This window comes from Chelon labrosus (genome assembly GCF_963514085.1).
Source record: "Chelon labrosus genome assembly, chromosome: 16".
Lineage (NCBI taxonomy): Eukaryota > Metazoa > Chordata > Actinopteri > Mugiliformes > Mugilidae > Chelon > Chelon labrosus.
In genome coordinates this window covers 4,444,011-4,461,418 of record NC_140349.1, presented here as the reverse complement: position 1 = coordinate 4,461,418, position 17,408 = coordinate 4,444,011, and the positions used below count along the sequence as shown (strand labels likewise).

General features: G+C 45.3%; 1 protein-coding gene across 10 annotated transcripts in view; it reads right to left on the bottom strand.

Annotated features, from left to right (window-relative positions):
* The window catches only part of macf1a (microtubule actin crosslinking factor 1a), a 203,567-nt gene extending 192,551 nt beyond the window's left edge, over nt 1–11,016 (bottom strand). For 4 of the 10 annotated variants that reach the window (XM_084563040.1, XM_084563038.1, XM_084563041.1 and 1 more), the window contains exon 1: nt 10,188–11,015. In XM_084563040.1, coding sequence (XP_084419166.1) covers nt 10,188–10,281 — 94 coding nt within the window. In that variant the 5' untranslated portion in view covers nt 10,282–11,015. Of the gene's footprint in view, nt 1–10,187 lie in introns of all 10 variants that reach the window. The other 6 variants (XM_084563035.1, XM_084563043.1, XM_084563037.1 and 3 more) reach the window with 3 other exon arrangements.
* Between the last annotated feature and the right edge of the window lie 6,392 nt (nt 11,017–17,408).

Below are 17,408 nucleotides of genomic sequence, written 5' to 3'. Positions count from 1 at the left end.
ATCTTGATTATTTTTCTTGATGCTCATTTGTCTTCCCCTTCATCTTTTAATCAAGACTTCAGCCGTTTTAAAACAGAAACGTCTGCACACGTCCCAAATCTAAGCTGATAAGGGTACAGCCACGGGACACACCGTACGTTCAGCTACATGGCACACCTCTGCATATTATCACTTCAAACCACATATGCAATTTAAAGATAGAGTTCCTGACGCCAGCATCTCACCACTCAGCCTCAACCTGACGGAGACTGATGGAGTAACATCTATCTAAACGACAGGATGATGGAGAGACAGGAGGAGGTATAGATTTACGTTCCTGTGCTCTCTAGAAAATGAACAAGCAGAGCACAAAGGAGCACGAAATAAAGGCCTTTTATCCTGGATCACGAGTAAGAACGGGCAGAGAGTCGGTTGTGTAAGACAGAGCGAGAATCAGCAGCTTAACCTGCTCTCAGAGAAGAGAAGAGAAAATGAGATTATCTGTGAATTAGCACCATGTTTCTGTTTTTTTTTCAAATCTCATTGTACAGGCGGAGGAATAAAAGATGAGAGAGGCGAGAGAGAGAACAGGGCTGGGCTGTACCCTTCAGAGAGATGCTGCCCTATAGGCGACGGAGCTCCAAGACCAGCCTTGCAGCAGCAGCGTGCAATCGATGCTCGCTGCAGACCAACCACTGTCCCCTATATTGCTTTTAGAGCAAGGCCCATGATTAATTCATTAACTGTCTCTCCCAGCCTTACTTCATCCTGACGGTTCTGCTGCATTTCACACCCGGGGCACACACCCGGAGCAGAAAACGACAAGTTCTCGCCGACAGAGCTGAGACAAGACAAGGGTAAGGTAGAAAAATAAAATCCTGCAACAGCAAACCAAAACCGCTCACAGCTAACAGACTGAGACAGACTGTTCTACTGCAGGTTAAACCTCTGTTCTGTCCACTCTGCTAAACTATGGAGGTCAGAGTAGTGACACAACTGAGGGGACAGTCAGCTGGTTGGTGAACCTCCGTGTTTTGCAGGTTTTCTGCAGATTAAACATGTTCAATCAGCGCTAGCTAGTCTTTGCTCTTTAGGTTTCCCCCTTTTTTTAATGACATTCTTCTAGTATGAAGAGTTATTTCACTGGCTGTAGCCTTCACGGTGGGTTCAAGTGCAACTTTTTGATCCAGACGAAGGCTGGATGCCGTTTATTTATGGGTGTTTGGCGAGTCTGGGCTGTAAAGTTTGGTTCCTACTCCTGCAAACTCCTACTTCAAACGACGGTGACTGCAAAGCAACGCAGGAAAGACAGAAGACGTCTGGATAGATGGTGCGCAGGAGGGAGCAATTTCTGCGTTCTGCGAAATGCATTCTGGACCAATCACAGCCGAGTAGATAGGCTACGGGGTCGGGTTTGGAGCTTTACTGTAAATATGGTATAGATCAGATGCAGAGGGATAAATCCAGCTCTCGAAGCAAACAGAAGGATATGTATCTACTCTCTGACAGCATTTTGAAAAATGTTGGCTCAGCCTGGACTGAATGTCAGCACAGAAATGAAACCAGCTGTGTGTGCATACAGTCTGAGGCTAAACGTAACCATGTAAGATAAGATAAGATAACATAAGACGAGAGAATCCTTTATTTATCCTACAGTGGATAAAGAAACAGCACTGTGTCCGACTCTCTATTTCCTAGTGTAGTTTCATTAAAGATTCAAGTCGTACACGTTCAGTGATATCATGCAAGGCTACATCCAACTTGACCTATTTATTTTTTTTCTTCCTTTCAAATGAATGCACACACACAGCCCAGGACTCATCCCCCTCTTTTCAGCGGCTGCAGCGAGCGTCCAGGAAGCACCAACAGAGCCGAGACAAACGTCGCTCTGCTCCGTCAAAGCTAACTCTGGGAGCTTTGACAACACGGCACCACAACACTGGAGAGAAGTTTTTAGGAGGAGATGTGTGTGTGTGTGTGTGTGTGTGTGTGTGTGTGTGTGTGTGGACCACACAGCCTCTCACTGTTACAGCAGCGTGTCATGAATACAGGCCCAGTGTGCCGCCGCCTCTGCTGCCCGGGATGAGAGAGGGCCACTGTTGGCACACAAATATACGTTGAAGCAAATATTTCACACTCGCTGGCCGCAGCCGTCACGACCATTCAACTCAATCTCCTCCTCATACACACGCATACACACAGACACAATGAGGCTCATTGATTATTTTACTAAAAATCAGCTGGGTGCTGCTTATGTAAGAACCCTGAGGGCTAACAAGGGGAGAGCTGCTGGGAGCTGAAGGAAGGGGGGGAGATAAACGGGGGTAAAAACGTGTGGGACGGGGAGGAGAGACGTCACAGATTTACAGAAGATAAAATGTAGAGAATGTAAAAACTCTGCAGAATGTTCCTCTTTCCCGGCAAAACCAGCTTCACTGCAGCCGATTATCCTGCTTACATTCTGCATGCATTCACCGTGAACGCATCTGACACCATTAAAATAATATGACCAATATTTAGATGCTTTAATAAACCATTATATGCATCTGTATGCATTAGTTTGAGGTTTGACGTGCATTCTCATTGGATTAATTTAGCCCACAGCAGGGAGGAGAGGCCTCGCAGCAAAGCCCACAGCTCTGGGAGGGTTTCATTTCCCTAAAGGCCCCTCCTCCTCCTCCTCCTCCTCCTCCTCCTCCTCCTCCTCCTTTCCCTCTCTCCCTCCCTCCCTTCAGCGGTGCAGGATATCTAGCTCGGTCAGCGCTTGGTTCTCCCTGCTGCAGCTCTGACAGCGCTTGGTTTTCCTGCCGACGCAGTCAGGTGCCGCTGGAGAATGTGACAACACAGGAAGTAACGTCGGGAGAGAAAGAGACGAGACGGGACGGGGAGGGGGGGAGAGACAATTAATGAAATGATCAAGTGAGAATGTGAGAGAGAGGAAGGAGGAGGGTGAGGGCGAGAGGAAGGGGTAAAGAAATCGATACCGGGAATGGAGAGAGGCCAAAGACTGAGAACGAAGGGGAATGAATCAGATCTCTGAGCAGCAATGAGACGGTTGATAGTAAAGATTTCATTGTGAAATATGACATCCAGCATTTGGATAAAAGCCATTTCATTCTCAAATGAAAATACGTGTATTTTACAAGTCCAGTAATTGAGATGTTAGTAATCTAAGACTAAACTAGAGACAAAACATACTTGCAGGGGGTTTGACCAGTGTTTGATCTGAGGGACAGAGAGAGACTGTGAAACAAGAGATGAAGAGATAGAGGAGGAGGAGGAGGAGGAGGAGGAGGAGGAGGAGGAGGAGGAGGAGGAGGAGGAGGAGGAGTTCTCGCGGGCCTGAGATCTACAGCGAGAGGAGGCGAGGAGCGAGGGAGCTGCTGGAAAGAAACAAAACTAGGCCACATGGAAAAATCCAGCTGTAATGATCCAACTGTGAGAGCGGCCAATCGCTCCCATGTCTGCCTCTCTTCCTCTCCTTCACTCTGCAGTTACAGCTTTCTCTCTTTCTTTCTCTCTCTCTCTCTCTTTCATATTATCCCGGTTAATAGTTTCATCTTCTGTTTCTTTCTACTTCCCGTCCCTTCTTTCGTCACCTCTCCTACAACGGCTAGTGACTCTCCAGTGACACCGTCTAATCGTGACATTTCGAGGTCTAATTTTACCTCTAATCGTGTCACATTAGTCCGGGCCGAGGCGCGACGACGGGGATCGTAACAGAGAGCTAAAGATGACATATTCAAATCGGCCTCAGATACACTTTAATGGGATTCATGAGGTCGACGGGAAAGCACAGGCCTCCTTTGTGTGTTTGTGTGGAGGCACCAAAAAAAAATAAAAATGGAGAGGCAGGAAGAGACAGGCCTTCCACTTCCTGTAGTCCACAAAAGCAAAAAAATATATATAAAAACGTCAGCAAACACTCGACTCCAAACCCTTCCTCATCCTCCCTGGACGTCCTGTGTCTCTTTCTAGGTCCTTGACTTCTGTCTAAGGTCAGAATAAATAAAAATAAAAAAAAAAGAGAAGCAGCTATTTGATTTGAACTAAATCCGTAGCGTCAGGTTTCAGCTAATTTGTACGAAATGGTTTTTGTTAATTCAGGGGTTTGTTCACGCATTGCATTACAGTAACGTGCAGTTTATCGAGTTGTTGCACGACTGCTGGATGCAAATTACAGCTCTACAGCTGAAACAAGTAGATAATTAATCATTTAATCTGTAGAAAATGAATATTAACTACAGGTCTGATGATAGAATGAGTCACATTTTATGAAAATATATATAAATGTTACGCTTTATTCTATTTTATATCATTGTAAAGTGATTATTACTGGGTTTTGGAGTATTTCTCAAACAATATCTCTGATCTTTTATAGCCAGTATGATTTATTCATAATAAGAGCAGCTGGAGATCTCAACCGCAGTGCCATTGAATGTGGTTCAAGGCCAAACACTCACATTTCTGGAGTCCAAATCTGACATAGTGCACGTGAAAATGAACCAATTTGGATATTCGTTGAGGAGTACTACCACCTTAAGAGCTGCACTGTGGGACTGAATGTCAGTCCTGATTACACTAAAACAGCTTCTCTTAACCACGACTTGCAAACGCCACGGTAAAATATTAAACCTGATGTGCAGAAAAAGTCAGGAGGAATGTTTGCTTCACCGCCACAGACACACAGACTGGCAGTAGACGGAGGAGTTAGAGGTGTTGGGTATAAAGAGGGAACATCTTGACGTTGTCCTCAGACAAAGATCTGACCGGGACGAACAGTTAAAATGAGATAAGAGGCGAAAAACACACACAGGTATTTCTAGTGTCTATATTTGTAAAGTGCAAACGTATGACTGCGCTTCCCGACTGTCTCGTTCTTCTAAACTCTCCAATTGTTCTGTTTCCTCCCGTGTTTCCCGTCTCACATTCAGCTGTGAGCGGATTGTCACGGCGCTAAACGAACATAAAGTGTTTTTAAGCTGCTCTCGGTCTAATGTCGATGTTCTTGTCTAATTGGGATTATTAAAGAAAAGCCGAGGAGCAGAAATGCTGCCGAGCGCCGCTTCCTAAATAATAATTATGGCGCGTGGCGTTGAAGCGTCCCTGTCAATCTCCCTGAAACCATCTGGTTTTCCACTGACTCAGAGCGCCTGAGTCAGGTCCTGGTATTTTTCCATACATCACCGTGGCCTTAGATATCCTGCCATTGTTACACACTCAAATACACACACAAACACCAGTAAACGAGACACACCATCGCCCTCGTGAATCATTTAAAGCGTATCCAGTGTCGACCTCGGGTTTCAGGGAAGCGGCGCCACGAGCGAGACGCCGAGAAGTTCCCGTTTCTGTGCCTTTTCTTCCTGACAACTACTGCGAGTGACACACACACACACACACACACACACAGCTGACACAGTAATGACAACTTACACACACATACATACAGGACAGGGGCTTTTACAAGGTCAGCAGAACATGAACTAAAGCCCTGGGTAAGAAAGAGAAAGAAGGATGTGTGACAAAGTGAAAGAAGAAATGACGGGCTGAGACAGTAGACGGGCTATTATTATTAGCGACACACTCAAAGGGCAGAGCATGATTAGACAGTGACACACAGCAGCACTCAGTCCTACTGAGATGGACGGACTCCAGAGGACACAGCGGAGGGCCGGTAGAGTTACAGCCTCATTATAGCGGTGACGAATGAGGGGAGCTTGGACAGTGATGTCTGACAGCGTCCAAGTCCTGCAGCCTCACGGGGTCGGACAAATAACACATGTCAGTCTGAGGAGATCCTGCTTTAATAGGGAGCGGCTGTGGTTTTGTTTCAGCTCCTCAGGTGGGACAACTGTAGAGGTAGAGAGTCTAGCAGCGACCAGCAACGAAGGACGACTATGAACTCGCCTCATGTTGTTGTGTCTGGACTTAGAAAGCTGAATTTGAACGCACCGAAATGTTTGAAGAATAAACCAGGCAGATTAGCCGACTAGCAATGCGGACAAACCATATCTATAAATGCACAAGGAGGCCACTGTAGTAGACGATGTGGAGCAGGAGTATAAACCAAACTTTATGGCCCAGACTCGCCAAACATCCAACCAGCATCAAATAATTACCGGCGACAAAGGAACCACTGGGTTGTCTCCTCATGTTACTTTTGTCTGGGCCTAAAAGTTGCACTTGAACACACCACAAAGACTAGAGCCAAAGACCAGCTGGTGCATGCATTCAGCACCTGCATGAAAGGGAATAGTTCTCCAGACCAGCAGGTGGCAGTAGTCTGGATTCATCATACAAAAGGGGGAAATTGGACGACCCAGGATTAGCTCGGAGGCTAGGAAGAGCTACAACTCATCGCCGTTTTATCAACTTTTCTCATTTTCATGCACAGCTGATCAGCCATTCAGAGGGATTTCTCTTAAAAGCAGACGACTAGCGTCAGTGGTCACTGATGTAGCCCAAGATCCATTGATTAAATGACCTGCTTTATTCATCCATCTCTTGTGCAAAACCAAAGTTCAATTTCCTCGTTTCCTTCTATTTAATCTTGCAGCTGCTCAGCCGAGCGAACTCAACACCCAGCTGTGGGATCTCAAACCTCGTGGTGCACGTGATCGTGAAATTACGATCAGTTCATGGCAAAGATTAAGTTTGTAGAGTCACAAGAGCTTAAAGACAAGTTAAAACAAAATACATTGAAATAAGCTGAGCAGCCCCCAAACAAACTGCATGAAGAGATTTGCACTTGCCAGTTCATTAGGTACACTGGTGAATGCATTCTAATTGAACAGTCTAAAGGTTTAAACTAAAGGTTCTGGTATTCAGCTTTAGTTTAGCACCACAAAGGACATCCTCTAATATGATCATCCAGGTGAATTACGAGGATTTAGTGCAGGATTGTTATATTCTAACTGATTCATTCTAACTAGTGTACCTAATGTTTTGGTAAGTAAATGCAGTACAATACATACTGTGTGCTTGAGCGCTACAGGGATCATCTCAGTCCCGTACCATGTGTTCAGCTGCTAATGAAACATCTTGGGATCAAATCGGTCCCTGCACAAAGTTTACTCAAACACCTCCTCGTACATTAACAGCACCAAACAGCAGCAGCAGCAGGTATGAGTGAACCAGCAACGACACATGAAGACTTTGGGACTCTCCAGACTGTTTATGTGCACTGACACTTCAACCAGGTGAATATGACCCAAGAGACTCATGTCCAGCTCCACTTAAACCGCTGCTCCTTTAATCACCTCTCACACGGGAAGACGCGCCTCTTATTTATTTATTTATCAATCAAAGTAAATCCATCCTGCCTGCAGATAAAAGTTGAGCAGAGACTGAGATCGACAAGAAGCACTTTAACGGAGAGCCGTCCTTCGCCGCGGCCTGAGAAATGGACTGAAAGGCCAAGTGAATCCATTCTGATTGAACAGACAGAGAACGAGAGGGAGAGGGAGATTTAACGGACGTCCTCCTGCCTCCTGAGGAAGTTTAACACCTCTATTTTAGCCGTAAAGCAGCTTTTAACACCGCTCACATAAACACAAATCCTCGCGTATCAATAAAATAAAGAGAAAAATCAGCTAATGAGTGGTTTATGCCGCTCTGCCAAAACGCAGCACCAGGACGCGGAATTTAACCACTTTGCTGTTTATTTATATCTCGACGTGAGACAAACGAACATTTGTGCAAAACTAATTGTTTTAGGAGAGACACCCAAATAATATCAGCTCGTTTGTAGCGGATATCGTCGACGTGTTTGCACTTTCCTCCTCCGTTCGACAGCTAAAGCGAAGCGTTGCCGTGGAGAAGATGCAACAAAACCATCTGTCTTTATAGGACGGCCCACGCCCCGGGTTAATCTGAACAATTAATCCTCCGAGTGCAGGTGAATAGCGTGTTGTTATCATCCTCTAGTCATGTGAGCAGTCACTCATGGTCCTAGTAAGAGTCTAAACTCAAGACATTTAGAGCTGAAGAAGCTGCTTGTATGAAACGTCATCAAGAAAAAGTCCAGTTGTCTCCGTTTTAGCTTTGTAGATACTGCAGAATTATTGGACAGAGTTAACGTCTTTATGGTGAAATGTATTAAAGTTTAAAAGTCAAACAGTGTCAAATATCTCTGTTTTTAATCCACCTCTTATTCTTCTCTATCCTCAAGAGCACATGCACTCACTTGCCACTTCATTAGGTACACTAGTGAAAACAAATGCATTCTTATATAAACAGCAGCGTCAGAAAGGTGGTGATTCACCTGGATGATCGTGTTGGAGGACGTAGTTTGTGGTGCTGAATTATTCAGCCTAGTCCAACGACTAAAACAGGGTTGCCAAAATAATAGGAACACGTGTCAGTGCAACGCCACACAATTCAACAGTTCTTCCAACCACATGCTCTGAAATTTAATGAAGTGATTATAACTTGGGCTTGAAAGAGGTTCGCCTCCTCTTCTCTCTTTCATTTCAGGAGCCAAAGATGCCCCCACCCTGCCTCTAACACCGTCATCCATCTCTGCATTCAACCTCTCTCATCTCTTTATCTATTTCCCTCAGGTCCTGTCTACCAATAAACTTCCTTGCAACAATTACAGCCTGAGCTCTGATAGCAAAACCCCAGCTCTCTCAGTTGTTTTATACAAATGCTTAATGTCAGAGTTTAAATGTGCAGCGGCCACATGTATCTAATAAAAAAAAAAAAAACTCAACTGCACCGCTCATTTAAAACTGAAAAGGCTACTTGGATGAAACGTCTTCAAGGAAACACGTCTGGTTGTCTTTGTTTTAGCTTTGTTCTCTGTTATACCGTGACCTGGACGACTGAGAACCTTCACAGACACCTTGACAGGTTTGTAGTAAAGATAAAAGATGTTGAAGGATTTAAGAAGAGCTGATGTGAAACTCCTCGTTATCTTCCTCAACCTCTCACAGATCCATTCGGCGGCAACAGTCAGGGGCTAAAACCCCAAGGAGTTCAGTTTCATTATAATAATCAATAATTAAAACACCGTCTCCTTTTCATCAGTGCCAGCATCACAGATGTGACCCGAGTCTACTGGCTGTCAGCACCCCCATCCTCCCCCCTCCTCCTCATCCTCCTCCTCCTCCTCCTCCTCCTTTCCCTCACAATCACCCCCCTCCCTTCAGTCAATTCCAGTAGAGGCATTCATTTTTAAAGCGCCCCTGTCACTGGGATTATAAAATGCTGGTGGTAAGGCCACTGCTGCAGGGGGTAACAATGCCAACACACACAGACACACACACACAGAAAGAGATCTGCAGAGGCTCGGTTTCTCATCTCAAACTCGACCTTTCCACCGACTCGCAGAGCAGCAGCAGCGTTGATGTTTACAGGACAAACAGGCGACACATGAGGGAGGCGGGAGGACTTCATACTTCATACAACCGCTTCCTCTGGCGTCTCCAAAGCACGCGAGGCGATTACAAGGGAGTCGGGGCGTGCAACTCGCGCCCCCCGAAACCAAAGCCGACGGAGGCCGAGTGGCAGCGGAGGCCCTGCTTTCTTTGTTTATCCAAAATATCAAGAGTGAAACAAACCAGATTATGAAAGTAGAAGAGTGAGCTGGCGTGCTGCCCAAAGATCGGCTTTCAGAAACAATCTGTGCCCCACGTTTGACTTCCTCTCTCAGCCTTTCATCCCCAGGACAAAACAGCAACAATATTCCTTTAATTTAGCCCTTTGAGAAGCAGCAACGAGAGCAGGAGGTCGCTGGTTCCAATCCCCTCAATGGAAACTGCTGCGGTGCCTTGAGGAAGCAACAAAAAAAAAAACTCAAACTGCTCCAAGTGTGCGCAACACTCTCTAGAAATGCATGTGTTCAATGCAGAGGAAGAAAATCCTTCAGTGTTTACATGCACACACACTCGCCAGTTCATTAGGTACACTATTCCTGCACTCAATCTGATCTTCATTAAGGTTCTGGTATTCACAATTAGTTTAGAGCTGCTGCTTCAACTGTCTGAACCAAAACATGTTCCTATTATTTTGACAAAACCAATTGTAGTCAGTGGGCAAAGGCTAAATAACAGAAACACAACCTGAACATTAGGGCAGTCATGAATTTACTTCAGGATGGTGCATGCGTTTGTTTTCACAGGTGTACCTAATGAACTGGCTCATGAGTTCACGCCAACAAAGCCAGTTTAAAAAGTAAAACGATGCATCCTGTTTCCTTTTACCTTTATATCTCTCCAGGACATCCTCGTACGCCTGGGCGAACTCCTTCTCCTGAGAGTGGTTTGTCGGCAGCAGACCCGGTATGAACCCGGCCATGGTGGCTCTGCAAGCCGGCCTGAGAGCAGAAAGAGGTCGGCCTGCAGACTACCAGCGCGCCGCTGTGCGTCAAGCCTCCAGCTCCGGCTTCCCTCTCACCTTCCTTCGTTGCCACTTCCAGCACCAACTAGTGAATTTGATGCATTGGCGCACACTAGACGCCGGCAGCTCCTCACTTCCAAGCAAAGGGTTAGATAATAATCCTCAGGGAGACTTGGGTGAATTTAAAAATTAAAAAAAAAAAAAAAGGACAACAAAAAGCCTTTTTATGAAATGTAGGACGTTAAAGATGAGAGGTTACATAAACGCTATCTATCCATGACCGCCGCTAGAGTCGGTGTGTGTGCGGGAACACACGGTCGCATCGCTCGGCGCGCTGTCTCCAAAAACCCTCCCGTCAGTGTCGACTTCCACCCGGCGACTGCTGCCTTTTGAGCCTCCCCTGCGTGTGTGTGTGTGCGTGTGACAGGGAGGGAGGGAGGGAGGGAGGGGGCTGGAGGATATCCTGCACGCCGCAGATGAGTGTCCAAAGATGGGACAAAGTGTCTGTTTTAAGCTCCGAGCGAAACCGTATCCGGCTTCCTATCCCAGGCTGCGTCGGCGTCCTGTGGATCCCGAGCTCCCAGCATGCTTCCCAGCCGTAATGGCCGCTTCTATCCGAGGCTTTGCGGTCTCTCTCTCTCTCTCTCTCTCTCTCTCTCTCTCTCTCTCTCAGGTTTCTCGCTCCTTCCTGCAGTGGCTGTCTTCCATCCCTCTCTACCGGCCACGCCAGGAACCTCCACGCCACAAGGATTTTTATTTTTTTTTTAAGAGCCGGCTCGTTTGCATGTCTGCAGGGTGCAGCGTGGAGCCAGAGCGCCCCCAGATGGAGGACACGGCTCAGTGACAAGACAATCAGTCAAACCCTGGCCCGGCAAATAAAAACACCACCACGATTTGACATTAAAATAACTCACCAAAGCTGTAAGCAGATAAAAAACGACCTAGAATATCATCAGCCCTCCTGGAATATCTGTATTTTGTGCTTTTTTGTAGTTATTTGTCTGTCTCTGAAGTTTTTGCATCAACTTTTGCACCCGTTTGTTCTCATGTTGCATCGATTTGTTGTCATTTTGTCTCCATTAGGTCGTTTCCTTTACGTTCCTTTTGCTTTGTGGTCATTTTGCACTTCTTTGTGGTCCACTGGCGTCTATTCGTTGTCATTTCGTGTCCCTTTGTGTTCATTTGCATCTCGTTTGGGTTGTTTTGGAAGCATTTTGTACTTCTGCGTAACTATTTGCATCTTTACTGAGAAACTAAACAACCAAAAAAAGCGACGGCAATCATTCCAGAGACACAAAGTCACAACAAGGAGATGCAACACACGTACAAAGACGTGCAAAATGACCACAGAGCTGCAAAACATTTTAACAGACACAAATCCACCTTAAAGACATGCAAACAACTACAAAGAGATGCTTAGCTCCCTAAGAGAGGTGCAACACAACTACAATGGCGTACAGAATGAAAGCAGAGATTCAAAACTACTATAAAGAGACAATAAACTAAATGTATTGTCTCTTTGTAGTAGTTTCTATGTCTTTTTGGTGAATTTCCCACAAGCTTTATGGCCATTTATGTCATTGTTTTGCATCTCTGAGAGTGGAAATGCTCAACGCTGTGTGCATGAGCTGAACAAATGGTGCACACTGCCATCTAAAGGCCGACTAAATCTGCATTACCGACATTAAACCCACTGCTAAAACTGGTCCGGCATTCTTCTTGCAATCACATGAGATTCCTTCTTGGCCTGAACACATCAGGTACAGAGCCGTTAATGGGTTCAGTTTAATTTAAAAGCATGCACACTTCCTGATCCGTGTCTGACTCCAGTGATGAATTCATTGTGAGAGTGAAACCACAGCCGTCAGTAGAGATCATCTCAGCGTGCCCCCGCCCTGAGGTCAAAGCCCACAAAGCGGGCCTCGCTGAAATGGTCCAGAGATTATGTAATTTAATCCCACAGAGACACATAAAATGACCTTTAAGTGAAGCACAATGTCGCGGCCGCGCGGCTTCCAGCAGATATGCTAACGTTTCTGCAGCTGGAGGAGCCGGGCACGTCAAGGGACGAGGCTGATGTAGATTGATGTGAGGCTGGAGTCAATACTGGATCGAAGTCCAAATAAAAGATGCATGAATGGCTCCAAGAGGCAGACGACTCAGGTTTGACTCCTGCATCTGTTTCTCTATAAAACATGCCTCACCTTAGTAACTACAATTATCTGTAAAATGAATTACTAAACTAGACACTTTTACAATATCTGGTATAAAAATCAGACACAGCTAATGTGTTTTTTAAGCCTAAGACTCTATTAGTAAATGTTATGCTGCCATGCATCTCAGGAGTGACAGTTTGAAATGAAAAGTGACATGTTTAAAACCAACTCTCATCCTTTTCTATCTTAAAACCCTCATTCTCAGACTCCTGCTTGAAGCATATCTCAGTAACTACATGATTCATTTGTACAAAATTCTGAGTCATAATAAAGGAAGGAAGGATTTAATTTCCACCCAACTCAACTATACACTTTTAGACTAAATATTCCTTTAAGATGATGCAGTGGAAGCCTTAAACCTCCAGAGAATCACAACACGTCATCCAACCATTACATTTACAAAGACTGACGCTGATAAAGTGAAGCGTCACTTCAGTGTTATTGACATTTTGCAGTGCGTCTTCATGTTACGTGGGTGTGCTGCATGTTTAGGCTGCTACATCACTATCTTATCCAGATGTGCAGCAGACCCATTTAAAGTGGGTTTTCTAGATCTTCATACACCGATCAGTCATAACATTATGACCGCCTTCCTCATATTGTGTAGGTCTCTCTTGTGGTGACTCATCAGAGAATGGACATGGGCTTGGGGCCTCTGTGGATCATCCCACAGATACTTGATCAGTTTGGGATCTAGTGAATTTGGAGGCCAGGTCAACACCTTGTGCTGTTCTTCATGTTTTTTTTTTAGTTGTTCCTAAAGTGTTTTTGTGTGTGTGTCTGTGTCAGGCTGCATCCTGCTGGGGATGGCTGCTGCCATCAAGGAGTGTCATTGCTATGGGGTGGGGGTGCCTGGTCTGGTCTAGGTGGGTGCTACATGTCTAAGTAACATCCACACCAATGAATGCCAGGTCCAGAAGTTTCCCAGCAGAACACTGAATTGTCACAAGATGGTCAATGCTATTCTCTTCGCCTGTCTCCTGTGGTTTTGATGTTGTGGCTGATCGGTGTGTGTGCATATTCTTTTTCCATGTTATATGATTCTCTGTCCTCCAGGTCATGATTTATAACAACATCCTCTAAAACAGTATTGGGTAAGCTTTGTTTGAGATGTCTTATGTCAAGAGTGGGTCAGTGTATTTGGCCGTTAGCTGTAACATGTCATCCATTAAACCAGCAGCAAATACTGCATTCATCACATCACAGGTTCAAGGACCGAGCAGACAGTCACACATCTCTCCCTCCCTTCCTTCCTCTCAGCCTTTAATCTTGACACTTCATGAATAATCAAGTCCATCACCAACAAGCTAACAGCCTCCACGCTGCACAAGAAGCGTCGTATGCATCAACTGCAAAACACAAAAATGAACTAAAACCAAGTGAAGCCACTAGTTTTAACCCTCGCAAACAAAATTGGCCCCGCAACGTTAGTATTCCACAAGAGTTTGGCCCCGACAACTTAATAAAAACAAGGACACAAACACGCACATTCACACGTCACATAAACAAGATAAAGGCTGGACTGACCCTGACCTCAAGGTCCCGGTAACCTTTATATCCGACCGACAGCACACCATGAAGCAGCCACAGAGAAAAAGCATCATTTGATTGAATTATAATCCAGCGGATGACAGAGTGTCACCGTCTACCTGCCTCAGTATCAAACACAACACGTGGCTCCTGTAGAGAAAGAACATTTATGTCACCGTCTAGTGGAGGACAAAGGAACGTAGCCTACGGGAAGAACTTTTTTTTCCCACTTCTGTGTTTTCTTTTCACTTTGAATCATCTCAGCTCAGTTCCACTTCAATTCCACGGAGTCCGTAAGAAACAAAAGCGTCTGTTGACACAGACTGCAGAGCATGAAATCCCCCCGGGGGAAAGCACCAAGCTGATAGTGGCAAGAAAAAACAGAAAATCTGACTCAAAGCTCAAATCTGACTGAGGCTGACCAGAGAGAGAGACAGAACAAAGAGGGAGAGGAGAAGGCTGAGAAAACAGATATACATGCAGCATATACACCGATCAGCCATAACATTAAAACCACTGACAGGAGAAGTAGCATTGACCATCTCGTGACTATTCAGTGTTCTGCTGGGAAACTTTTGGACCTGGCATTCATTGGTGTGGATGTTACTTAGACATGTAGCACCCCCCTAGACCAGACCAGACCCCCCCCCCATAGCAATGACACTCCTTGATGGCAGCAGCCATCCCCAGCAGGATGCAGCCACAAAAACGTTTTAGGAACAACTCTAAAAAAAAAACATGAAGAACCGCACAAGGTGTTGACCTGGCCTCCAAATTCACTAGATCCCAAACTGATCAAGTATCTGTGGGATGATCCATAGAGGCCCCTCCCCTCAAAGCCCCCCCCCCCCACTAACAACATCCTGTTTCCAGACACCACAGGACACCCTCAGAAGGCCCATGTCCATTCTCTGATGAGTCACCATAAGGGAGACCCGCACAATATTAGGAAGGTGGTCATAATGTTACGCCTGGTCGGTGTAGTAGAATGTGCATTAATGTGCGTCAGACTCCTTTTCTTTCTGCAGTGCGTGTTGTTGCGTCTGCGCTGCACGCTGAGTCCAGCTGCACAGTGACTGAGCTCTCGGAGCCAAAAGGACATTCAGTCCTCGTCACCTCAGCTTCAAGACGAGAAACTCCCCGAACGTCAGCCACAAATATTCCCCCTCTAACCGGCTCTGTCTCTTTCCTGGAAGTAGCCAGAAGCAAAAGTAAAAATCAAAAATCACTCTCCACATTAAGCGATTTGATGTGATTATCCGCGGAGCCTAATAAAGCAGATCAGCGTCCTCAATAACCCGGGCGTCAGGGAGATTTAATCAAATCTTTTGTGAGCGTGTGTGTGTGACTCGGATTATTTGTGATTTTCTCATCGTGGAGTCTGACTTTTGTTCCACACATTTAACTTTTCACAGATGACCTTCTTCTTTTATCGTGAAATACTCCAAACATTTAAAAGATCATGAGAGTCATGCGTGTTTAATATCCAAGTACAATGTGACGTCTTCAATCCAATATATCAATGAAGTTTTGGCAGCATTTCAGCCGGGAGAGGGGATGTACAGCATGTAGAATAGTTTACTGCTTCTAATTCATCTAAACAGTTGATACTTGTAGGTCAACCAAGGATCATCCCACCAGTATTAAATTAAAAACAGAACATCACTTTAAATGAGATTATCTATATTACATTAATACGTCTGTGAAGACTCTTTGTCTTCCAGGTCATTGTGTATTTAAGACAAAGCTAAAACTAAGGCAGCTGAGTTTAATTGAAGATGTTTGACCTTCATCCATTGTGACTTATTCAGTTCTAAAAGACTGGTGGAAAGTTTACAGCATCTGCAAATTATCATTTTGATGTAAGAAGCAGGAAAAATGTGGACAAGTGGAAGGAATGGAGCGACAAATTGTGATGGCTACAAGACTGGGTCAGAACATCTCCAGAGCTGCAGCTCTTGTACGGTGTTCCTTGTCTACAAGGCATCACTGCAGACCATGTTCACCCTTTCATAGAAACAGTATTCCCTGATGGCAGTGGACAACAATGCAAACAACAACAACAAGTTCAAGGTGATGACTTGGCCTCAAAATTACCCAGATTCCAATCCAAGTGTCTGTTGGATGTGCTGGACAAACACGTCAGATCCTTAGAGGCCTCATCTTGCAACTTCCAGGACTTAAAGGATCGGCTGCTAACAGACCACACCTTCAGAGGTCTGGAGAAGTCCAGGCCTCAGTCGGGTCAGGGATGTTTTGGTGGCGAAAGCAAACCTACACAATACTAGGCATAATGTTACGGCTGATCATATGCACGCATCTCTTACAGATTAGAAGAATGGACTTTCAGAGAGGTGCGTCTGGAGAAGAGACGCTGTCTGTTTGCATTATGGGAAATGAAGGACTTAAGCACGGGCTACGTACTTAGCCTACGCCGGTGCGAGCTCTGTAAAAATCCACCCAAACACTTGTCAGCGCTGTGTTGATTTTTGTTTCTACTTCCTGCTTCACTTTCAACAACGTCGACTAAAACTTTTGCCAAAATGTATTCATTCTTTCATTTTCTGTAACTGCTTGTCCTCTGGAGGGTCGCAGAGGAGGTTGGAGCCTATCCCAGCCGTCATCAGGTGAGAGGTGGGGGTACACCCCGGACAGGTCTCCAGGCTATCACAGGGCTAACACAGAGAGACAGACAACCATTCACACTCACACCATTTAGAATCAATTTACCTAACCAGCATGTCTTTGGACGGTGGGAGGAAGCTGGAGTACCTGGAGAGAACCCACGCAGACACAGGGAGAACATGCAAACTCCACACAGAAAGGAACCAGTCGGCCCATGGATTAGAACCCAGAACCTTCTTGCTGTGAGGCGTCAGTGCTAATCACCACACCACACCTTTAATCATATAGATGTTTGTATCTCCAAACCTCCTCAGTTAACCTTTCCTCCACGTCCATTAAAAAACTGTACGCTCCAACGTGTAGTTACATTTCCAGCTACGGCGTTAGAGTCTGTTCTGTCACCATAGCTACGACGTCAAATTGACAGCGATTACTGTTAATGGAGCTTGAGCTATAGATATGTTGGTCTCCTGTAAATTCATTTAACTCAGAGGAGGTTGTAACTTCTTATTAGTGCATCCTGAAAGCTGTTATTCTTTGTAGGTTGTTTCAGTTTCTTATTCTCCTTCAAGGTTTGTCTGTTTCTTCTCCTCTTTCCTCTCTCTCTCTCTCTCTCAACACTTCTTTCATTTAGTTCTCTTTAGATTTTTCTTCACCTCTCTTTAACCCGTTTCCTGTAACCGTTTTAAACTCTTCTCCTCTTTCTCATTCAAC